The 24,984-nt window shown below is 41.5% G+C and overlaps 1 protein-coding gene across 2 annotated transcripts in view; it reads right to left on the reverse strand.

The window, feature by feature from the left end:
• Positions 1–9,439: 9,439 nt before the first annotated feature.
• MED24 (mediator complex subunit 24) overlaps positions 9,440–24,984 on the reverse strand; it is a 29,350-nt gene continuing 13,805 nt past the window's right edge. For both annotated transcript variants that reach the window (XM_031966213.1, XM_031966212.1), the window contains 11 exons: positions 24,843–24,925; positions 24,204–24,382; positions 23,994–24,096; positions 23,469–23,644; positions 22,104–22,368; positions 16,054–16,235; positions 15,736–15,826; positions 15,233–15,332; positions 11,032–11,112; positions 10,572–10,720; positions 9,440–10,342 (listed from right to left, as the gene is read on the reverse strand). In XM_031966213.1, coding sequence (XP_031822073.1) covers positions 10,226–10,342; positions 10,572–10,720; positions 11,032–11,112; positions 15,233–15,332; positions 15,736–15,826; positions 16,054–16,235; positions 22,104–22,368; positions 23,469–23,644; positions 23,994–24,096; positions 24,204–24,382; positions 24,843–24,925 — 1,526 coding nt within the window. In that variant the 3' untranslated portion in view covers positions 9,440–10,225. The remainder of the gene's footprint in view (positions 10,343–10,571; positions 10,721–11,031; positions 11,113–15,232; positions 15,333–15,735; positions 15,827–16,053; positions 16,236–22,103; positions 22,369–23,468; positions 23,645–23,993; positions 24,097–24,203; positions 24,383–24,842; positions 24,926–24,984) is intronic.

Genomic DNA, 24,984 nt, shown 5'->3' on the forward strand with positions numbered 1-24,984 from the left:
TATCTTTGCCAAGAAAATCCCATGGACAGTATAGTCCACAGGGTCACAAAGAATCAGATACAACTGAACAACTGAATAACATTTTTCTAATGAGCTCTCAAAGGAGCTCCAAACTCTTCTGCCTGACCTTGGAAATGGCAGTTGTTTTGACTGGCTAGGTCTTCCCAAGCTTCAGTAGTGACTGCTCAATAGTTTGTCTAGAAGACTGCTGGAGAAAGACTGAAGGAGGTAGGAAATAGTGGCTTCTTTAATGTGTACTTTACAAGCAACAACTAACAAAATTGGTACTCCCAGAGAACAGTGGGATATGCAGGCAGGGGCCCGAGTGGTAGCATGCATTTTCTGCCTTTTTTCCAAATAGGATAGGAATAACAATGGCTGAAACTTCGAGAAACCCTTCCTAGTGGTCTGGCATCATGAGAATGGATACTGCTGGACCTGAGGACTAGGTGTTACATCACAAACAACAGAGGCAGGTTGAGAATTGATAGCAGCTGGTATAGCCAGGATCTCCCACAAAGGACTTCTGTCTCTGGAGCCAACCCACAGGTAGCCTTGCATCTTTGTCTTCTAATCCAACTGCTCTCCTCACTCTCCCTCACAGTGTTCGTGCCTTTATATTTACTCTTCTCTCCAGCATACCACTCCTTTTCATCTTCAACTACCCAAATCCTATTCATCCTTCTATTCCCAAATTCTTTCCCCTCAGATTAAGCTTTCTGGTTCTTCTCTGAAATTCTACTGCATTTCATGTAGCACTTAATTATATGGAGGTGGGGGGAGAGAAAGAGGAGGATAGTGGAAAGGTCCCTGGATTCATAAATCCAAAAGATGGAAACTTGAATCTTGAGCTCTGACACTTAATAGATATTTGACCTGTAAGTTTTATTTTCACAGATAGTGTATAAGCCCTTGAGGACAGAGACTAACACACACACACACACACACACACACACACACACACAAATATCTCTTGTATCTCCAGTAGCAATGAACATATTATCAGATACATCGTAGTTTTTTGGCTTGACATGCTTGGAAACCAGGATGTATAATGTGTTTGGGGAGTGGATTAGATGAGTTGTGATAGCCCTGTATTACAATTCTAAGTATATGATTATATGGTGAGAGGAGTTGATACAAGTCAAAATCCCCAGAACATAAATCACCATTTATGGGAAGAGGGAAAAAAAGGATAAAGGATAATTTTGTAATCCACTGAAAAGTGTAATGCTGTTGTGCCTCATCTTTCACTTTATATATCAAATACAGATGATGATGGATAGGAGAAAATAAAACATTCTAATTTACTGATTCTGTGCCATGATTAATAGGCTTAAGAATGTAACTTTAATGATTGAGAATAACTTTTGTAGACAAGGCCTAAGAAAAGAAAAAAACCCCAGGCAATTGGGGTTAAGTGACTTGCCCAGGGTCACACAGCTACAAAGTGTTAAGTGTCTGAGGCTACATATGAATTCAGGTCTTCCTGACTTCAAGGCTGGTCCTTCAAGGTGCTATCCACTTCACCACCTAGCTGCCCCCAAAAGTATTCTTAATACAATAAGTTTCTGGGATCCTAAATTAAGAGTTAGAAGACATCCAAATAGTTGGAGTCTATGCTCAAACAGCAATGTATAGTCTTTGCTGGATATTAAATGCTTGTGGTGGAGTTTAGGAAACTATATCTTACTACATATTTTATTATCTACTATATATTATCGTATATTGTGCTTCAGTTTACTATAAGACATGCTATAGAATCACGTACTCACTAGAGATATGGCAAAGACTAGATAATAAAATAGGAAATTCTAGAGCTTTCACTTCTTTGAAGTGAATAAATAATTTGATGGGTGGAAGAGGCCTTGAGGGAGAGAGAAAATTTGGAAAATAACCATTTTTAATTTTTTGATTAAAAAATAAAGTGAATAAATAACCATTCACTCCTTCAGTTCAGAATCCTCTCAAGGGTTACTAAAAGACACAAGTAATCAGATTAAGAAAGTACAAAGTTGAAGGAGATCTGGAAAGGCTATTTTTAGTATAAGTGGAATCCCATTACAAGTATTTTAATCTTCAGTAACTCTATTTATACAATGGAAATTGCCTAATTTTAATGTCCCAGCAGGTGAAAGCTATGTACAACAACTCTGGGCTCATCAAGAACAAAAACTTTTCTCTTTAAATTTCGTAATTTAATCCCAAACTTAAGGAACAACACTAAACATGAGTGTCTTCATATACAAAAAAACAACACGATTGCGTATAGAATCACAGCCAAGAACACTGCCTCTTCTCCCCTCAGGGGTCTTCCTGGTGCCATTTTGGAATGGAATGGGGCTCAGACTTGCCAATGCATTGCCTTTCAAGCTCTGCTACTAACTCTCCAGACTTTGTTGTCTCCAAGCCCAGGGGTGCCTTCCTTTGCCCTACCTTCACCCTTTTCTGTGCGGTTTTCTCTCACTAAAATATAAGCTATTTGGGGCGAAAGGGGCTGGGTTTTTTTTTTTTGTTTTGTTTTGTTTTTTTTTTTCGTGCATTTATATTCCTAGTTGACAGCACGTATTTAGAAAATAGGAAGCTCTTAATAAATACTCCTTGCTTGTTTGCTTTAAATTCATAAAGACTTCGGCTCATTAGTTCCAGAGCTGTCACTTGCCTTCACTTCCCTCCGAATCCCCTAAAACCGGCCCTTTCCGTGGGGATTTAGACACCGTCGTTGTTCCCCACTCCCCAACGGGGAAGCCAGATGGCACAGTGGATAGAGCGCCCGTCCTGGAGTTAGGAGGACCCGAGTTCCCACGCAACCTCTTTGCCAAGAAAACCCCAAACGGGTTTGTAATCAATCGCTCTCCTTCCGTATCCGTCACCAGCCGCTGCAAAGGCACTTCAGCCTGGGTGCGCATCGCCTCTGCCTCCGGAGCGCGTCCCGGGAGCTGGGGCATACGCTGAGGCACGGCAGAAAGTAAGGGCTGGGGGGCGGTCCGACCACGGCCTGCCCCGCCCCTTCGCCCTCCACACCTGCCAGGCTGAGGATGTCTCAGGTGGCGCCCTTGGGGAAGAGCTGCTCACGATGATGGCACATTGATGATCGTTGCATCCCCTCGTCCACGCTTGGAGGATGGCCCGCCTGGGGACAAAGGGGGGCCCGGGACAAGGCTAACCTGATTTCGGGAGTGGGGCCCCCACCGGCTCTCCCCGCTGTTCGCCCAGCCCCCAAATGAGGCAGACGAGGCGTAGGAGCTTAAGCCGGCTCTGGCCGTCAGCCGGTCACTCCCCCCGACACGTTCTAGCCACCCCGAGTCCCCCCAGGTTCTCCAGACCCTCGCCCTACTCCAGGCGGCTTCCGCTGAAGAAGCCCAACCACAACAGACTCACATACGCCGGAAGAGGCTTCTTCTGTCAAAGAGGCACCGCCATGTTGGCTTCCGCCAAAAAGCTTACATCTGACTGGCCGGACACGGCCATGGAGAACCAATAGGAATATCGGAAGGGTGAGTCAGGGCTACCCTCGCTTGATTTCTGGGAACTGCAGTTTAAACGCTGGTAACAAACCAGCGCTTCCAAAGAACGATTGGATTTTGCGTTGACCCCGCCTCCACTCCGCTTTTCCTAAAACGTGAGGTCACCTCAGAACCCTGCCTATCTTCGAGGGCTTTCATAATACTTCAGAACGAAGCTTCTGAATCTTTCTTGCTTTTCGTACCCCACTGGTAATCCATGGAGCCTATGAATCTCTTCTAAGAACAATGTAGTTTTTTTTCCCCCCATTTTATTTAATTTTTTAAAATTTTTACCCAGTTACATTCTAATAGTTTTTTATTTTTCCAAATACATGCAAATAGTTTTTAGCATTCACCTTTACAAAAACTTGTTTTTACAATTTACAAAACAATGTTTTTAAAGACGCAAAATAAATTATCAAAGATAAGAATGGAAACCAATTACACTAAAATATTTTTTTTTTTTGATCGTTCAATTATTCCAGATTAAGAACCTGTGAATTCTAGCAGTTTAGATGTGTGAAGGCATACCTGGTCGTTTCCACGAGGTCGTGCTCACCAGGGATGTGATGAAGATGGAGGATTGCTCAATATTTTCCCAACTATCTGCCTTTCCCAGTCCCTTGTTCCCTCAGCTGTACAAATTCTGCTTCTCCCCACTTCGTCTCCATCCTCACACTCTTACTGAATAGTTTTTTTTTTTTCCTTTTCCTAGGATCCCAATAACTACTCTCCTTTCTGGAAAACAAAGATTTCTGATAGAAATAGCTTATTCATAATTTCATCAACTATGCCTGTTTCTCCTGCTTTCCATTTCCTTCTCCTCAATTCCCAGGGAAGCCGTGAGGTAGAGAGTCTGAGGGAGCCAGCTTAACCAATACCAAAATCACTTAAGAAGCATTTAAGTTTCCACTAAGTGCCAGGCACAGTGCTAAACAATGGAGACAATAAAGGAAGGTGGAACAGCTCAAAGTCTAATGTGGAGGAGGAATAACATGTAAACCGCCATGTATAAACAAGATATATACAGAACAAATTTGGAATCGTATCACAGAAAAGCCACTCAGATCAAGGAGGTATTGGAAGGGCTTCATACAAAACTTGAATGAAGCCAAGAAAACTGAGATAGTGGTGAGAAAGGAGAGCATTCTGGACAGCCAATGAAAATGTCCTGAGGTAATAGGGCACTGATGCAGTTTATTGAATAGGGAAAAGGGTCACTTTGGTGCCAGGATCAAATGTAAATTATCTCTGGCTTTAAAAGACTTTCAGCAGCTAAGGTGGCAAAATGGATAATAGAGTCCTAGCCCCAGAGCAGAGTAGAAATACAATCTCAGCCACATCTAGCTGTGTAATCCTGGGCAAGTCACTTAACAGAGACAGAGAAAAAGGGAGAGAGCACTTAATAACTGTCCCCTTCCTATCTTTCCATTCTTTCTAAACCTCCCTTCCATGTACTTTGCAATCTAGGGACCCTTTATTCCTTATGGTTCCTTCATTTACACTCCTATAACCCAATTCAGGGCATTTTCATTGGTTGTCCCTTATCTCCTTTCTTCTGTCCTCTCCCCTTCTACCCCAGTTTTCTTGAAGTCTCAGCTAATGATCCACTGAAGCCTTTTCCCATCCTTTTTAGTTCTACTTCCTTCTATATGTTGTCTCCTCTTTACTTTTCTTTATATCCCCAAACCACAGCATAGTGCCTAACACACAGTAAGCATTTAGTCAATGTTGACTGATTTTTTGAATACCCAATGCCTAGCACAGTACTGGTCCTTAAGTTTTTGATAAAGCACTTATTGTGTAGCTCATGAAAAGGGTTTGTCACTGAAATAGTTCTTGAGAAAAAAATTGATAACAGGTAGCACATATAGCTCCCCTTTGAGGTTAATAAATTGCTGCACTTATCTCATTTGGGATGGTGACTGGAAGTGCCCTATGGGAGGACAGGAGGGAAAGATGGAGCCCTCTCCTAAAAAGGGCTCAAGAGTGGGAGAATGGCTGTAAGAGAGTAAATAAAGATATTCACTGAGGACATCTGGTTGAGAATGGACATTAGGGGACAGAGGAGGGGTACAAAGGGCCAGGATAGAATAGGATGAGACAGAAAACTGACCTGCTAAGTGGGATGGAGGAAGGTGTCTGGCCCAGAGGCTTAGCCTGCAGAGAACAACAGAGGGCCAGGCCTTGGAACAATCCCATGGTCTGTTCCATAAGGACTGGGTCTGTGATTTCACTGGTACACAACTCCTGGGTGAGCAAACTCCCTTAGCAAATGCAGGCTGTCACCTCCTCTGCAACTAACAGTCTTAAAAGAGTTGCTTAGGGCACAGTGAGGTTGTTTTGTGCAATCACATGGCCAGTATGTCTCGAGGTGAGACTAGCACTCAGACTTTCCTCATTCTAAAGTCAGTTCAAAATCCACAATGCCATGTTTCCTCACAAGATATATCTCACATTTACATGGTACTTTAAGATTTGTAAAAAACATGTCCTTTGAGCCTGACATCCCTGTGAGGTGGATGCTCTGAATTTTACAGATGAGGGAACTGAAGCCGAGACACTTCTGCAGCATAAAGGCAACAGAAGCATATTATGTGCTGGAGGGATTTGAAATGTATACTCTTCTAAGTTACTGAAGTGACTTTCTCAGAAAAAAAAAAAAAAAAAAAAAAGTGGTTTAGGAATATTCCTAAGCCATTTCCTCTCCCTTAAAAAAGGCAAACTGGGAAGTTCCCCCTAGGCACAAGGCCCAGTTGCCTCTTCTGTTTTCCAAAGTGTAAAGTTAACAGATTTTGAAGGGATGACATCAAGAGAAACAAACTCCCAGCTCTTTTTCTCCTTCCCTCTCAAAAGTTGGGTCTCACTAAGGAGAGAATGGGAGCCTGCCAGTGTTCAACATTTCTTATTGGGTGTGGTTGAGGGATGGCCTAGTTGAAAAGTGATCAAAGCTTTAAACTTTGTACTAATCCTCTATCCCCTTAACTTAATAATCAACTTTTTTGTATCACCAAAATTTTTCAGTACCCACTCCCTTTCAGAAAGCTACCCCATATAAAAAAATAAAGCTCATCTATATAGAAAAAAAAATATTGGAAACTAACAATGTATTTTCAGACAAAGAAGGTAATGGTTTGAGAGGCAGATTAAGTGAATAAAGAAAATGAATAATAAAGTCTGGAAAAGAAAAATGCAATGGACTACATAGACCTCCTAAAATTTGAGAGGGAGAATGGAGCTGTCTCATTTCTCTTCTTTACAATCTTGCAATATTCTGCCGTTACAAACTTGTTCCTTCTTCACTATGTTATTATAGTGATTATTTTTCTTGGCTCTCTCTGCATCAGATCTTCTGAGTCTTTCAATGCTTCTCTAGTCATAGTTCTTTATAGCATAGTAAACCACCAGCAACTCATTTTACCATTCCCCATTGTTAAGCATTCACAATGTTGCCAGTTCTTTGCTACCACAATGAGTGCTGCTATAATTTGGTATAGGTGAGAGACTTGTTTTCTTATCAGTAATCTATTATGGAATCTCTCTGATCATGGACATTTCACTTTGCATAATTCTAAATTGCTTTTCAAAATGGTTATCGTGATTGACAACTCCACTAACAATGACCTAATGTTGTCTAGCTTCTCACAAACCCTCTGCATTGTCTATTCTTTTTCCCAATTTGAAGGATGAGGTGAAACATCAGGATAATTTTTTCTTTTCAGTGACTTGGAGCATTCCTTTATAATCATTTACAGTTCATTGAGAACTGTTTGTTAAAATCTTTTAGTAATTTATTGTTCTGGGAGCCAGTGGCTGCTGGGGATCTAATTCTGCCTAGCAGAACAGATCCTTTCATGTGAAAGGATAAGGAAATTTGAGAGGCAATTGCTTTCTCTGACCTCTCCTCTTCCCTCCAATAATTATTTCATTCCCAATTCACAAGCAACATCTGTGTTAGTAAAGGCTGCTCTGCAACTCCTTCAAGGGTGTTATGATTCACAGCTGTGGGGGCTTTTGGAGAATCATCCTGCTCCTTCACACTTAGGCATGTTCTTAACATACAGGCTGAGACATCTCAGAGAGCAATGCCTCGTTGCCCCTAACAACTTATTGGGAAGAGGCATTTGGCATATAACTAAACATACACATGTTGTTTATATATCTTGGAAGGCCATCTCTAGTCCATCCCAATTTATATCTGGCCACTGGACCCAGATGGCTCTGGAGGGGAAAGTGAGGCAGGTAACTTTGCCCAGCTCTCCCTCACTTAAATCCAGTTCATTTGCATATCATGGCATTATCTCCCTGCCGTCATGGTCCTCTTTAAGAAGGAAGGACAAACATATCTTAGAAATGAAAACCTTGTATGAGAAAATAGATGCAAAAATTTGTTTTCCTATTCTAACTTCTTTCATTCTTATTCTAGATAGAATGTTGTTTGTACAAAAATTCTTCAGTGCCATGTAACAGATTATCTACTTTACCTTTTGAAAATTGACTTTATTGTGTGTTTTATTAGGAATACATTTCCTACCTGTATTTGTGAAAGTTAAATGACTGACTTCTCTTCTTTTTCTAGGATAAGATCTTTCCTGTCATGTCATGTATCCATCTTGAATTTAGTATGGGACATGGCATAAAACACTAATCTTAGTATTATTTTTGCCAGACCACTCCTCACTTTTTCTCAGCAGCTTTTCACAAATAGGGGGTTCTTTCTTAAGTTAAATGTTTCGCATTTATTAAACACTGAGTTGAGCTCCATTGTTATTGATTTTTCCCAGATTACAATGACCTGTTTTTTCTATTCTTTTAGTAAACCACAAATCTTAAAAATAATTGTTTTGTAATAGTTTGAAGCTTCAAGCACTATTGTTTTTTTCATCATTAACCATTATTTTCCTTTTTTAGTTCTTTTGTTTCTCCAAATAAATAGCTGAAAGAATATTTTATACTTGAGATCAGACTGTGCCAATATAAATGATAATTCTAACATTACAGTTTAAATGCAATACACATCAAACTGTCAGAGCAATACTCTATAGAACTCAGTAAAACAATAAAAAGTCATTAAAGAAATGAGTTATTCCTTCTAGGTCTTGGCTTCCCATTCTGGAATATGGGAAAATATCATAGAATCTAGAGATATAAAGGGACCTTGGCAGCCATCTAATTAAACCCACACTGGGAAAATCCACATCACAGTATAATAATAGTATACTGAGAGGATAACAAGAGAGACTGGTCAGGGAACAGAATAACTTGGAAGTACTGGAAAACATTTTTATAAAGGACTTTGTCAATTACAAATCTGTGAGGTAGGTAACATGTGTATTTATTTTCCCCATTTTACAGTTAAAGAAAGTGAAGTCCAGAGAAGTTACATGACTTTCCCCATGGTCATACAACATGATTCCACAAAAAATGATTAAGAACCCACCATGTCTAACAGGAAACATGGTGAAGCAGATGAAAAGCCAGCCTCATTCAGGAAGACCCGAGTTCAAGTTTTGCCTTTGATACTTTGGCTAGTTTTGTGACCCTGGGGTAGTCATTTAATCTCTCAGTGCCCTAAATAGTTCCCTTTATAAAGACTTTCTAAGATTACAGGTTGGCATAGCAGGTGCCAATCTTCATAAGAAGAGAGTCGAATAATTGGCATTTCTATAGTGCTTTAGACTGGAAAAGTTCTTTACATTCATCCACGCAACTACCTTGTGAAGTGGGGTGTGTTGTTATCCTCATTTATAGATGAGGAAACTGAGGCTGAGCAAGGGTAAGTGACAGGAAATGTTTGAAGCAGGATTTGCAGACAGGTCTCCCTGACACTGTGCTATCCAACCTTGAATGACCTCACCAGCGGTTCCCTATGGTCTGCTCTGAAAAATTGTAAGACGCTGTGCCAAGCACTGGAACATAAAAACAAAAACAGCCCCAGTCTTCAAGGGATTTGTATTCTACTAGTTATGGAGGGGAACAGAGATACAATATATACATAAATAAATACAAAGTGATTTCAAAAGGGAGTGAGGAATAACAAACTAGGGGGCAGGGTGATCAGGAAAGGCCTTGTGAAGAAGTTGGCACCTGAGTTGAGCTCTGAAAGAAGCCAGGGATTCCAAGAGGCAGAGGGGCAAGGATGGAAGGCATTCAGGTCCTCCGTCCCCAGATAGCAATTGTTTGCATCAAGATTCAAACCCAGGGCTCTTGACTCTGTTCTGTGACTGGAGGTGAGAGCGCAGTACTGATGGAAGGGATTGTCCTTATCCTTCTACAGTGGTACTGGATGATTCAAAGCAAAAGCTGATCAAGGAGAAACAGGAGCAGTGGCACAAGGATGATTGATTCACAGGAGCAGCTGCCACAGTCCATCCCTGAGGAATGGGACTTTATTCATCTGGTAATGGAGGCTTACTGAAACACCAATGCCCAAGGCAGCCATTAGAAGTAGAAATGCAAATTTTTGTTAAGGAGAGGAATGGAAAGGAAACCAGGGATAGAAAAAAATGCAAAGAGAACAGATAGATGCTGAGAGAAGAGACACTGGCCTTCTCCTGATAAATAATCAGTCATCACAATAGGAGAACTGCTTGATTTCTCAGTTGCTCTGTCTCTCCTGTGGCTCTCTCTGTTCCTCAGTTTCTTCCATTCCTCAAATTTAATCCAAAATAATAATAATAATAATAATAATAATAAAGGACTTCGGCACCTATGCTTTCTCAGAGTGCAGCGATGGCTTTGGCAGCCACCCGTCGTCCCAGAGGGAGACTAAGGTCTGTGATGGCCAGAACCACCTTGGGGCTGGACATGGCTGACACTTTGACCAATTCTGATACCTGCACAGAGAAACAGAGGTAATTACTGCCCTTTTCCTACTGTGGAATAATGATTAGCGCTCCCCCCTCCCTGTGAGTGTTAGGGGTCTATGCCCATCCTTCCCCAAATTCACCCCCAACAGCACAGAACAGAGCCACTAGCTCACACTCCTCTCAGTGGGACACGTGAGAGAGAGGACAGTACCCTAAGAGGAAGCCCAGGGCCCCCCACCTCAGCCCCCTGGCTTACTGTGGTGAAAGGCATGAACTGCAGGATGCTGCCTCGGCTGCCCTGCTCCAGGCAATCCACACACTCCTCCATGAACCACTGCACAAACTGGGTGTGAGGCCCCGCTGTCCTGGCCCCCAAGATGGAGGAGATCAGCAGGAACAGGTTTGCTGGGCAGGGACAGAGACAAGAGACACAAGAGGTATGAGGGGCAATCTGCACTTGGAGAAGAGGGAGGGCAGAGAGGCAGGGAGAGAGCAAGAGGAAAGGAGGAAGGGGGTTCAGGGAGAATGACAAGAAGGAAGGGGACAGAAGAGAAGGCAAAAGGGAAGAAACAGGAGGACATGATCTGGTTCAGGGGACTACAGGAGGGATTCAGAGGAAGACTAGCAGAGGGTCCCCACCACCAGGCAAGGGAAGGTGGAAGAAGGGAACACCTCTGGGGCCCACTTGGTCAGGCTTAGGAAGGGAAGGCACTTACCGAGGACTCGATTCAGAGGGTCTCTCATATTGACTGTGTGCAGCTGAGAGGCTGAGAGAGAGCTGTTCATGGACCGGTCAGCTGTAGAAGAAACGGGGGAAAAGGGCAGAGCTGAAGACACTGTTTGCTCAAAAACACTCCCCCAAGGGAAGCCCTCTTCAAACCCTCCTGAGGCCTCCCCAGCCTCCCTTCCCAGCTGACTGGGGAGGTAAACCCAGGAAAGGCCCTTTCTCACAGAAGGGAGTCTCCCAAAGAAGGCTCCTGGCCTAAGGGAAATCCCACAGGGGATACAATTCCTGAGTTGTCAACAGCTTTCCAGGAAGAGATGAGGAAAAGAAAGCACAGCTGCACAATGGCAAGAGTGCATTCAAAGGAAAGTGCCTAAGCGGGGTGGGGGGAAGACACATCAGTGCTGAAGAGACAGGGGGTGGGATGGGGACAACAAGGGAAGAGGAGCCTGGAGTTACCTGCAATAACCAACCTTTACTTTGTGCTGATAACCTGAAGCCCTAGAGCTTGGTGAGTGGACCTCTAAGGCTCCCAGCTCTCACTTCTCTCAGGGCATGGGGGTCAGGGAGAAGGAAGCTGAGACAATGGGGCACAGAGGAATGGACACAAGATGGGAGTTAACCCGGCTTTAACAAGTGCCCACACTGGCTTCCCTCCTGGTGTCATCAGTGGCAAAGGGATCAGAACCAGGCAAACCCTGGCCATCAGCCACTTTCCCTGTGCCCAGCTCCTTACAGTTCCCAGGACCAGGAGGGCACCAGGCCAGGACCAGGAGAAACAACCTCCTTGGGGACATCTGCCCTGAAACCCAATTTCTGTCCAACTGCTCTAATGAACACTCTCTCTCTCAGGTCAACAAAGACCTTCTAGTTGTTAGATCCAGCGGCCCGTTCTCAGGCCTTTTCCTCCTTCAGGACCATCTGACACTGCTGATTTCACACCCACATTCTCCTGGCTCTCCCCACTCCTACCACTGTCTCCTTTTCTATCTCCTCTCACAAAATCACAGACCTCAGAGGCCATCCAGTCCAATGAGAACTTGACCAAGAGCATCCCCATCAAGAGATCATCTAGCCTCTACTGGAGGCTGCCTGTTCTATCCAGTGGTTTTGGATTGCCCTGATTTAGAAAATGGGGCCTCAGAACAAACCAAAATCTGCCTCTTGTACCTTCAGAGTTTTCTCCCAGCTCTGCCCTTCATGGCCAGGGAGAACAAGCCTGAGCCATCTACTGTCACAGACAATCCCTCAGATACATAAAGCTAGCTAACTGACAGGACCCCTCTAAGTCTTCTATCCTTTAGGTCTCTCAATGAGATGCTCTTATGACAAGTTCTTCAGTTTTCTCCCCTTCCTATTGGGCCATATCCTCCACAAGTACCCTTTACTTCCTCTCTCAGTGCCCGAAGTGCTAGGGGAACCCCAAGACTGTTCTTGGCTACCTCTTCTTTCCCCATTCTCTGCCTTAGCAATCCACTATTATTTCTATGCACATGGCTCTCAAATATCTATCTTCAACCCTTCCTCTCTACAGAGCTTCAGAGAGGCATTTCCAACTGCCTTTATCTAAAATAGTTCCCTTTGGATGCCCATCATCACCTCCAACTCACTGGGTCTCACCCAGATATGCCTATCTCCCCTAAACCTGCTCCTTTCTGTGATGTCACCTTCAACTCATGCTATGTTCAAACTCTCATAATTTCCTTTATTTCTTTTCAACCTGTCAGGTCCCAGCAATCACCATGTCTTCCCAATTATAGCTGACACTCACTTTTTCTAATGACCAAAACAGTTTAGCATCTCCTTGCCATTATGTAATAAGAGATCTGAAGTTTAAGGTACAATGCTCTCCTCTGTGTGTGTAATACACATATAATCTACATCTGATAATTTGATTCATTCATAAATTTTTTAAAAGTTTCATTACCGATCCTAGATTCCTCAGCTTCCATGGCTCCACCTTCTACCTCTTACATATTCTCCTTCATATTGATGTTGGGTTAATCTCTTTTATGTACAGATCTAGTTGTATCACTCCTCTGTTCTAAATGCCACCCCCATCTTATTCCAAAAGGAAGAGGAAGGCAGGAGGACCACTGGGCCTGGCAAGCCACAGTCAGAACTGAAGAGAAATATTCATAATCAAGTTCAGACTTGTTAGCTTCACATTCACAATATAAGTATCATTTTGTCTTTTAAAAAAGAGAAAAAAAAATCTGAAGTGCTAGCAAGCCTTCAGGAGACAGGAAAGTGATGTCAATGAGAAGCACAGGGGAGTTGTGATCTACTTTAACAGAAGCAAAGGCATCTGCTTATTTTCAGGAAATTGGAGATTCCCATGATATAGGTTGTCACTTCTCAGGCAGACTCTGGCACAGCCAGCAAGAAGCCAATTTTTAGCAAAAACCAGTCCCAAGGCAGCACTATCACCACATACCACTACATGTTCAAGAGAGACCAGATCACGGGTCCTTATGCTTCACTCTTGTTCCTATATGAACCTGGTCATGAAGGCAAAGATGCACCTGACATGAAAGTGTCGGAAAGTACCACCAAAGGCTGGTTTTCATTAGGAAGAGGGCTACAAAGGTAAGAACACCATCTGGAAGGAAAATGATTTTCTGTCCCAAATATTTGAGTAGGTACCAAAAGAAAGGACTGCAGAAACATTCATCAGGATGGGGTGATGCAGCATTGCCTAGTATAGAAACATTAACCTTAGTAAAGGGGAGTCATAAACTGGCCCCAAAGAATTCATGCAAGGGGATTAGCACAGCATAGTACACATTGGACCCATCAGGTCCTGGTCAGAAAGCTCCATTGATCAACTTGGTCAACACTATGCTGCGGTGGAAACAATTTCTTCTTCTCCCCAATCACAGTGCTCCTTCCTGGGCCTGGGAAGCCTGTTTAGTCTCCACCCAGCAGTCCCAGGTCCTCTCAATCTTACTCAAATTTGAACTCAGATTAAAATTATCTATGTTGTACCATATTTTTATTTTGTCAAACATTTTCCAGTTACATTTTAATCTGTTTGGGGACACATCTGGGAATTATCAAAAGGGAACTGAGGACTGGACCTCACTGGTGCTAAATATATAGATTTAGCAGTTATCTGTAGAAAGATATTAATGAAAGCCAACTGAGCAGGAGCTGTGTTCAACATTTGACTTTCACTCCAACCATTTACTAAATCTTCCTGCATTTACCTCAACATCTCTCAATATCTTCATCCCTTAACCTCTGCTCATACCACAACCACCACCTAGTCCAGGCTCTCACCACATTTTACATGCACTAACTTAATAGTCTCACTGTTCTCCCTGCCTCCAGGTTATCCTGTCCTCAGTCTATCTGCCACACAGTTGCCAAATTGATATTCCTAAGGCACAAGTTTGCCCATGTCACTTGCCTTCTCAAGAAGCTTCAGTGATTATCTATTGCCCTTAGGCTAAAATACAAATTGCACTCATTGGTGATTCAAATCCCTCCCAATATGGCTCCAGTCTATGTTCCCAGGCTGTTTACATATTGCCCCCCCCCTCCTTCTCTTCCCTCTTCAGCCCACATGGCCACCCTACAACAGTAGGGTGTACTGTACACAGCATTTCATCTCCCACCTTTGGGCCTCTGCACAGGCTGTTCCCCATCTTCCTGCTGTCCCATATGTCTCCCCCAGATCTATCACATCTTCTTCCTTTTCTGAGATTCACCCTAAAGACCATTTCCTTCAAAAAGCCTTTCCTGATCCCCCTAAATGTTGATGTCTGCAATTGCAAGGCGTGCAAATATTTTAGCATATATCTTAAATTTACTTAGGCATGACCAGTGAACATTTTCCTAGTATGAGGAAGTTCCATGATGGCAGGGTCTATCTTAGTAGTCTTTCTAGTCTCAGTACCTAGCAATTCTTGGTATGTAGTAGATGCTTAACAGATATTTGTTGTCTTGTTACCTAGTGTTAACTCTTGAGAAAGGTTATAAATTATCTGGGCCCCATTTTCTTATCTGTAAAATTAGGAATCTGAATTAGATAATCTTTAAAGTCCACTCAGCTTAAACTTCATTATCCTATTAATACTAAATATCTGTTAAAAGAAACAGTAAGTTCCCTCAAAGGAACCTGGCAAAAGTTTGCTATTGGGTATCTCCTTCTAGGGTGCCAGCCCCTGCCCCTGCCAAACCATACTCACTAGGGCTAGAGAGAACATTGGCATCATCCTCATTGGAACTCAGAAGTCGCATTAGCTTTGATGGCTGTGTATCATCCAGAGGAAAGAGGCTGATATAGTCCTAGGGAATAGGGTCAGAAGGGTTAATGTTACCCAGAAACTAAATAATATGATAAGGAGACCAACCCATATATCTACTACTAAATATCCTTCCTCCAACGAGAGGCCCTCCAACTTCAGAAAAATACAAAGAACCTAGCTATGAGACAGGAAGAGGCTTCTGCTTTGAGGGTCCTTTTGACCCTCCAAATCAGAAATCCTTCTGGCTATTTTTGTCTTCCTTCTCATTTGAAAAAAGAGAATGAGGTGATGGAAAAACAGCTATTACCTCTCATGAAAAGATGAAGTCCCTGGTTCAATTTTATATTCATTTTTTAAAATTATAGAAATAACCTCTTGAGTCCAGGGTTCCAGTTTTGGGCTATACTTGTTATCTTTTTATTATAATTATTCACAGTACTCACTTCAATATCCTCCCGATGTCTCTTCTTCTGTCGGGAAGATGCCTGCCCCTTGTGAGTAGAGTAGGAGCTCAGGGCACACCACACTGCCAGCCTAAACAAATAATTGCAAGGAGAAAGAGGAGAGAAGAGGAAGTTCATCAGAAAATAAGCAAAGTTATCTGTATCTTCTAAGCAAACCCAAACTAACAATAAAGAATGAGTTGTATGAGACTGAATTTGCCCTTTAGCACCTTTGCTGTGACATGAAGGGAATAGGTTCTTCTTTCAGGTCTGATCTGAAGTCACAGGGTTTGAAGAAGGAAGAGGGGGGAACCTTACTTGGCCAGGGCTGTGCCTGGGGGATCCATGAGACTCTGCCACTTGGCAGAGTCTGTAAGAAGTCCAGGAAGGATGTGACCCAGCAGGACCAGGGTGACTTGCTGCATGTCTAGGCAGAAGATGCTATAGAGCAGCTCTACGGCTCGAAGGGTATACTCCTTTCGAGTTTCCTTCAGCAGCTCCTGGAATAGGGAAGCAGAAATAGGAACATAAGTTCATTCGAAGGTTAAGAATATTAACCTGACCAAGAGGATGAGTGGTACCACAAACAAAACAGGGAAATTTAAAAGGAGGGGTTCATGGCAAAGGGGAAGGGATGTTTATGATTAGTTAAAATTTTCTTTTTATCAACTTAACAAGATAAGATTTAAAAGGGGGTGGGGAGGAGGGAGATAATCTACTGTTCAATAAACTCAAAGACTCTGGCTTCTGGGATATAAGAACTCACTATGAGACAAAAATTGCTTAGGAAAATTGGAAAATATAACAGAAACTAGGCATTGACTAACACCTGACATCCTTTATTTACCAAGATAAAGTTGAAATGAGTTCATGATTTAGACATAAAAGGTGATATTATAAGCCAATCAGAACAAGGGCTAATCTAACCCTCAGATCTTTGGAGAAGGAAGGAATTTATGACCAAAGAAGAATATTATGAAATGCAAGCTGCCTAATTTTGATTATATTAAATTAAAAATATTTAGAACAAACAAAACCAATGCCAGAGAGATTAGAAGAGAATCAGAAAACTGGGAAAACATTTTTGCATCCAAGGTTTCTGATAAAAGCCTCTTTTCTACAATATATAGAGAATTGACTCAGATTTATAAGACTACAAGCCATTCTCTAATTAGTAAATCTTCAAAGAATAAGAACAGATAATTTTGAGAGGAAGAAACTACAGCCATTTTTAGTCATATGGGAAAATGCTCTAAATCACTATTGATTAGAGAAATGCAAATTAAGACAACTCTGAGAAACCAATTCACACCTCTCAGATTGGCTAAAATGACAGAAAAAAATCATAAATGTTAAAAGGAAATGTGGAAAAACTGGAACACTAATACATTGTTGGTGGAGTTGTAAGATGATCTAATCATTCTGGAGAACAAATTGGAACTATGCCCAAAGAGCTATCAAACTGTGCATATCCTTTGATCCAGCAGTGCTATTACTGGGTCTGTGTCCTAAGGAAACCGTAAAAGAAGGAAAAGGACCTACATATGCAAAAATAAATGTAGCAGCTCTTTTTGCAGAGGCAAGGAACTGAAAACTGAGTGGATACCCATCAGTTGGGCTGAATAAGTTATGGTATATGAATGTAATGGAATACTATTATTCTATAAGAAATGATGAGCAGATTGATTTTAGAAAAGCCTGAAAAGACTTGCATGAATTGATACTGAATGAAGTTAGCAGAATCAAAAGAATGTTATACACAGCAAAAACAAAATCATGTGATGAGTAAATGTGATGAACTTGGCTCTTTTCAACAATGAGATGATTCAGGTCAATTCCAATGAAGTGTAATTGAGAGTGCATCTAGAGAGGACTATGGGGACTGCATGTGGATCACAACATAGTATTTTCACTTTTTTTGTTGTTGATTGCTACTTGCTTTTTCCTTTCTTTTTTCCCCCTTTTGATCTGATTTTCTGTGCAGTATGATGAATGTGGAAATATGTTTAGAAGAACTGTACATGTTTAATCTATATTGGATTACTTACTATCTGGGCAGGGAAGGAGGGAGAAAATTTTAGGATACAATGGTTTGCAAGGGTGAATGTTGAAAACTATCTTTGCATGTATTTCAAAAAACTTATTAAGAAAAAAACCAACCACCAAACTAGACAGTGTATTCAAGAGTAAATACTATATTTTGTTTAAAAAAATAAATATGGTTTCTTTTCATTTTTATATTGGTCAGTTTTTTTAAATCTCTAAGCATCATGAATTTAATTTTGAAAATGCTGACTTTGAGGTGCTAAAAGGATATCATCGCCAGCTATCAGTGGAGAAGCAGGGCTAGAGTACAAAGAAGAGATTAAGGCTAGATCAAGATTTGGGAGACATCTTCATGAAATGATCATTGAACATATGGTAGCTGATCAGATCACCAAGGGATTAAGTCTATAAAGAGAACAGAGGATAGAACCCTGGGGAGATACCCAAATTTAGAGACCACTAAATAGTTGAGGAATCAGTAAAGGAAATGTAAAGAGATCAGTCAAATAAGAAGAGATTCAGGAAAAAGTAGTGATCCAAAAGCTAAGGAGCTAAGGATGAGCAAAGAGTTTCTAAAGCTTCTAACTCAAATAAGATGAGGGCTGATAATAAAATGCCATTGGATTTTGCAATCAAGAATTACTGGCCAAGAAAGAATGACTATAATAGAGTTATAAAGTATGAAACCAATTAGCAAAGGACAGAAAAATCAGTGGTAAAGAAATGCGAACTACCCGTATAAAGATTCAGTTCTAGATAGGTATTTAACAGTGACAACATGGAGAGCAACAGAATTTAAGATGGTTCTAGGAACTGGTAGAGTCAAAGGAAGGAGCCAGGAAAGGAGAGACTGAAAATGAAAGAAGAAATGACATAGGCAATACATCAAAGGGAGGGTGGAAGGAAGAGATATTAGTTTTGAAAAGAAAGAAAGATTAGCTCATATTCTCAAATTGGAGAAAAGAAATAGAAAATGTATAAGTGTTTTAAGTTGTGTTACATAGAGATAAGGGAGCTTATAAGAAATGGTCTAAAATTTCTCTGTAATAGGAGACCAGGTCACCTACAGAGAAAGAGGGTATTAGGGATTTAAAAAGAAATTCACTGGCCAATTTAGAGTTTAAAAAAACATACAGATGAAACTGAAAAGCTTTTGCAGTATAGCTAAGATTAGAAAAATTAAGAAAAAATCAGGAAATTAGGAATTAGAAAAATTAGGGGAAAAACATTTTGCATCAAATATCTGTGTCAGGGAATTGACACAACTATATGAGATTCCATTGGATAAATGGTCAAAGCAATTATCAAAAAAAAAAAAAAAAAAAAAAAAAAGTAAATTGTTCATACCAAATGAAAAACTGCTGGAAGCATGACTTACAAGACAAGAATACTAATCAATTGTTGGTGGAGCTATGAACATGTCCATCCCATTCTGAAAAGCAATTTGGAATTATACTGGAAATAAGACAAAAATGTTGATTCTCATTTCTATATATATCCCAAAGATGTCAAAGACAGAAAGGAATGTACCATACATACTAAAAATATTCATAGCAGGCCCTTTTTGTGTTAACAGAGAAGCAATAAGAAATTAAACCAGAAAAATATGCCAATTAAATATGGAGTGGCTAAACAAACTGTGATAATATAAATACAATGGAATATTAATATACCATAGAAATTGTAAATATGAAGGATTAAGAGAACTGAATTTACATGACCTCATGGAAAGCAGACTAAGTTGAATGAGGAAAACAATATATATAAGAACAAAACTCCATGCCTGGAATATTATCCCTCACCTCCTGTTACTGATTTCTCTGACTTAGAGATCTAACTAAATTTTTTTTCTTTTACAAAAAGCTTCTCTTAGTTCTAGGGCCTTCCCTCTGTATTTTTTCTATATATTTTGTATATAATTTGCTTTGTACCTATTTATTTGTAAATCTCCCATTAGACTATAAGCTCCTTGAGGGCAAAAACTGAATGTTACCCCTTTTTGAAGCTCTAGGGCTTAGCACCCTGCCTGGGACTTAATAAATGTTTATTGATTGGTCACTGAACATCTAGAAAAGAAAACTGTGATCGTAGTCACATCTTAGATTCATCAAGAACAAGTCATACAAAACTAAATGCATTTCTTTTTTTGGTAAGATTAGCAAACTGTTAGTTAATAATGATGATGAATTAGATAGCCAACATTTATATAAGGCCAACTGTGCGCCAGTCATGGTGTTTCACAAATACTACCTATTTTTATCTTCATAAAAACTTGGGAGAAAGGTACTTATTAGCTCTACTTTAGAGGTAGGTAGGGTGTAGATATAGTTTAGATGTGACAAAGTTTCTCAAGCTCTTCTTAGGGATAAAATGGAGAGATGTGAGCTAGATAATCTTAACTAAATATATTTCAAGAGGATGAATGACTGGACCCATCCACAGAATAGTCCTGAATGGTTCATTCACCATACATTTAGAAGGAATTAGATCTCTTTCCAAAAGCCTTCAAGCTTGAATGACCCTTTTACTGGAAATGAGGAATTCAGAGATGAGATTTTGTAGTAACCTCTGCACCAAATTGATGAGGATGTATTCTTTGCTCTGGGATTTTTTTTTTCACTGATTTTGATAATAGAATAAATAACAAGCACAGACAATTTCATAATGACACAAATTAGAAAAGGATCACTAAAATACAAGATGACAGAGTAAGGATTCCAAAAAACATTAACATGATACTGATTAGAGTAAACTAATAAGGTGAACATTAATAGAGAAAAACAAACTCTTATGCCAGGTTTTAAAAAAATGAACTTCAGGGATGTGACTAAACAGCAATTTCTATATAATTGATCTGGGGAATCTGTAGCTTATTAGCACAACTTCAGTTAATAGTGTGATATGACAATCAAAAAATAATCTAAACTTCAGACTACATTAAGACAGGCAATAGGGAACAGACCTAGGGAGCTGATGGAAGCACCACTATATTCTCTTTTGCTCTGATCATACCAGTGATAGGAATGGGCTGAAGCTGAGCAGATGCACTGAGGTCTGGTCTGAGCACTTAAGGCTAATTAGCAATTGGCCAATACTCTATTAATTTATGCTTGGAGAAAGAATCGCCCCGCCCACTTTGTGCAATTTTGATGTGTTGTATAGGAGATAGAGGATGAGGTGGGTGGAGTTTGAGAGCCAGAGGCACTGCTGGCTGGATTTGTGTCACAATTGCTCTCACTTCCTATCACCATTCCCCTTCACCTCCACAAAGAATAAAGATCAAGGACTTTTGCTGATCCTGACTCCAGCTGATTTTAAAATACCCTGGGTGCTAAATGTGGTCATCACAGCCAATGGAAAGAACATCCAGTAAAAAGTAACAAGATGATAAACAACTCATGTCATATTAGGCTAAGTTAAAGGGACTCAGTTTGAGGAATGAATCAACAGAACTTATACTACACTATATGCCAAATAATTTTCTAAGGACAAAGAAAAAGAATGAACCAATCCCTCCTTTTAAAAAGCTTATGTTGTACTTTGAAAAGCACTAACTTATAGAGGTGAAGGAACATGAGAATCACCTCAGAGAACTTGAAGGACTACCATGAAGTCACCAGTTGTGTTCTGCTTAGTTCTGGAAGAATCGGCAGCAATGAGCTGAAGTTGTAAAGAGTTGATTCTGTAATTAGGAGAACAGGGAGGGAGAGAGAACTTAAAGATTAAGAAAGAACCAAGAATAGATTTAGAAAGAGTAAGGCAGTTGGAGAGGTAGAAGAATGTGATCAAAAAAGTGTATTTCAGAATGTGGAGAGGTAGAACAATTTGTGTTGATGGGGAGATCCAAGATGGCAGTGGCTAAATATTTGTACATGAAGAGCAAAGACACTAAGATTGATGAACTGGGAGATCCTGGAATCTGAAGTGTCATGAACATGAATAATGAAATCAACAAGAATGAGGGCAGCGGTTAGGATAGCAAGGAAGATTGTCAGCTAAATATTATCACCATTAAAAGAATCCATACAGATCAAAATCTTTATAGCAGCACTTTTTAATACCATAAAAAAAAGATTCTTTCCTTCTTCATAGAGAATGTTTGGAATAACAATATCAATAGATAAAAGGATAAAAAACAAATTTTCACAGGAGGCAAGAATGATCTAGTTGCCATCTGATGATAGGAATGGGGCATCAGAGTTGAGTGTTGGTTGGTTGGGATATAATAAATGTTCATTAAAGACTTCTTAAAGAGTGACTCAGATCAAGGCTTTCTCTTATACCCAGAGTTGTCTGGTTTATTCCCAGCCCAAAATACATACCTTGACCAAGTTGTTGCAGAACCAGTAAACACCACCCATATGCAGCAGGGTGTCAAAGACATGGATGGATCGGCTATCCACCCAACCCTTCTCCAGAACCTCTGCAAAAATGCTTGTCAGAACCTCCTTGATAGGTCTTTTGGGGGGCAGAAGGTTCCAATAGGGCATTGTATCCATGCCAGTACATGGGAACTTAATCTGTGTGGCTGTCTGCTGTAGAACATCAGCGCACATGTGCTCCAGAATTGAACTCATGATCACCACCCTAAGGAGATAAAGAATACAAATATGAGAATCTGCCAAGAAGGGGAAACAGCACTAAGGTCAAGTACAGCAACCCCTGATCTCCAAAGGATAATGGTACCGAAAAACTGAAGACAAATAAATCTACACTCTATAGCGGGAACAAAAAAGAAACTCCTACCAGTACTACACTGGAAAAAGGACCTTACATCAAAATGGGAAATATCTCTCCTTCTTCCAAAGCATTCAAACAGTCCTCTTTCTACCATAGGCCATTACCAAACCCTTGGTCTAAATATAGATACCTAATGTTCTGAGATCTAAGAATCTAGGACTAAGATAGGAAATGGGGCCCTTGATTTTTCAGCCTCTAGCCCAGGACTGGTCACCCCTGAAAATTTTTTTTCCAAAAACAAAAAGGATGCAGAGAATATTCTTTACAGATATTCCAGAGACTGGCTCACCTGGTCAGAAATAGGGATAGGAATAATTCAATTAGGAATAGAGAGGCTTTAAATAAAAATCATCATATTTAAATTGCTTGCTAAAAGTTCCCAGAACATTTAATAGCCTTTGGGATACTATCACTATACATGCCACAGATTTTCAATCTCTACCATCTAGTTTCTTGCTTTTCATCCAGAATTTTAGCAGGCGAAATCTTTTAATAAAAGAAAGCACTAGATGAAGACTCTTATATCATGGTCAACTTTCCATTGAGGGGAACAGAAAGCACCACAATGGGAATACACTCTACAGTGTCTGTAAAAACATTTTAGCTGCACTTTGCCAATTTGTCCTTTTACAAGACATTCAAAACTATAGCTGTTTTTTTTTTGTTTTTTTTGTTTTTTTTTTAAGAGGAACTCAATATTTGCTAAGTGAATGAACTGAAAGATGCCGAGTTCTCCAGAACCCTAAAAATCCCAGGAACAGGGAAGACGAGCCAAGGATCAAAGGCTGCAGAGGAAGACACAGATAAGAACTCCCTCCCAAAGATGCAGAATTAGCAGCACAACACAAATGGTTGGTTTTTCTAGCCCAGAAAGCATCACAGTGATTGGAGGCACAGTATGCAGAAGGGCAAGGAAAGGTTGGGAGGGGAAAGGGAAGATTACAGACCTCTCATTGTAGAACTGTAGGGTATTCTCACTGGAGAGAGGCCCTACCAGTTGTCGAATCATCTGGAGTGATTTCTCCCGCTCATCCAGGCCCAGCATACGGACATGGGCCACAAGCCAAGCAACAGCACACACTGCCAGGCTGCACACCTTTCCCTTGATGTTGTCTGTGATTTTCTGGGAGAGAAAACACATTTGCTGCAGCCCTGCCCTTCACCCTGGACACTGCTTGTCCTAGGGAAGCCTCAGAGCTCAGCCCACCCTCATCCAGGGAGCCCACACTGACAAGGAGGGATGGGAGGGACTTAAGAGAGAGTTAGAGATCTAGAAGTGACCATGGCTACAGAAGGAGAGGCCCTGGATCTCAGAGTCCTACAGACGGGGGGACCTCTACCCTAAGGAGACGCAGTGATATCCAGGGCTGGCAGCCGGCCCTCCAGGGAAGAGAGGAGTGGGACATGGGCAAAATAAGAATGTCATATGCTGAGACCAAAGGGCATTACTGGGGATGGAGAGGGATGGCTACCTGGATGGACTCAAAAGCCAGGACTCCATTCTCCCAGGCATTCAGAATCTCCAAGATGGCAGCTGAGATGCTGAGACAAGCCTCGTGCCACTTCAAAATCTGCCTGTTGGGAAGAAGAGGGAGGAAGGTCACCAAAATGGAGGCAAGAGCATGGTTTTGAAAGAGAAGGACCCGACTCCTGCCCCACTTGCACCCTTCCAGGCCACCTACACTAGCTTCGTTTCAGAGGTGTTGTTGAGCAAGGCAACTAAGGATTCCACCTTGGTGGAGTCAGGCCGGAAGCAGGGGTGGTCAGGATTCAGGATCTTGCCCTCCTCGGGCATACACATCTGCATCCAGGTCTCAAAGAAGGGCACTTCACCCACAGTGCTTGACTCTGACAGAATGACCTGGATGGAAGAACAAGGAAGGAGAGGGATAAAGTATCTCCCCACCAGGTAACCCTGACCACAGAGATGACAGGGGAGTATGACAAAAGCTTTCAGAGGATTCCCCCCCCACACTTCTGCCTGAGGCGGCCTCGATCCCCGACATTCTCTCCCCCCTATGGGACCAGCCACTCTTTCAGGGCAATGAGGAGAAAATAAGGCCTCTGCTTCCATCTTGTGGTCACTGAGGATATGACCCCAAAGATTCTACACGAGCCTACAGGGAGGAAGGAAAGAAGGGGAGAAGAAGGAGGGGTCCCTCTCTTGAGGGCCCGGGCACCCTCCACCCCTGGCCCAAGTGTCGCGATTCCTGAGAGCTGGTGATAGAGGAAGCTTCCTCTGGACTTCCCCTCCCACCTCCCCGAGCCCCCTGCCACCCTCCCCCCCACCCACTGCCCACTGCCCTTCCCCTCTCACTGACCTCAGATCCATAGGTCTGGGCCACATGGCACAGCATGAGGAAGGAGATGTCAAAGAGAAGCGCACGCACCGAGGCTGCTTTGGCTGTGGGAAATGGATGCCCAAGTGAGAAGTCTGGCTCGCCCAGGGCTGGGGGCAAGAAG

This window comes from Sarcophilus harrisii, chromosome 4 (genome assembly GCF_902635505.1).
Source record: "Sarcophilus harrisii chromosome 4, mSarHar1.11, whole genome shotgun sequence".
NCBI lineage: Eukaryota > Metazoa > Chordata > Mammalia > Dasyuromorphia > Dasyuridae > Sarcophilus > Sarcophilus harrisii.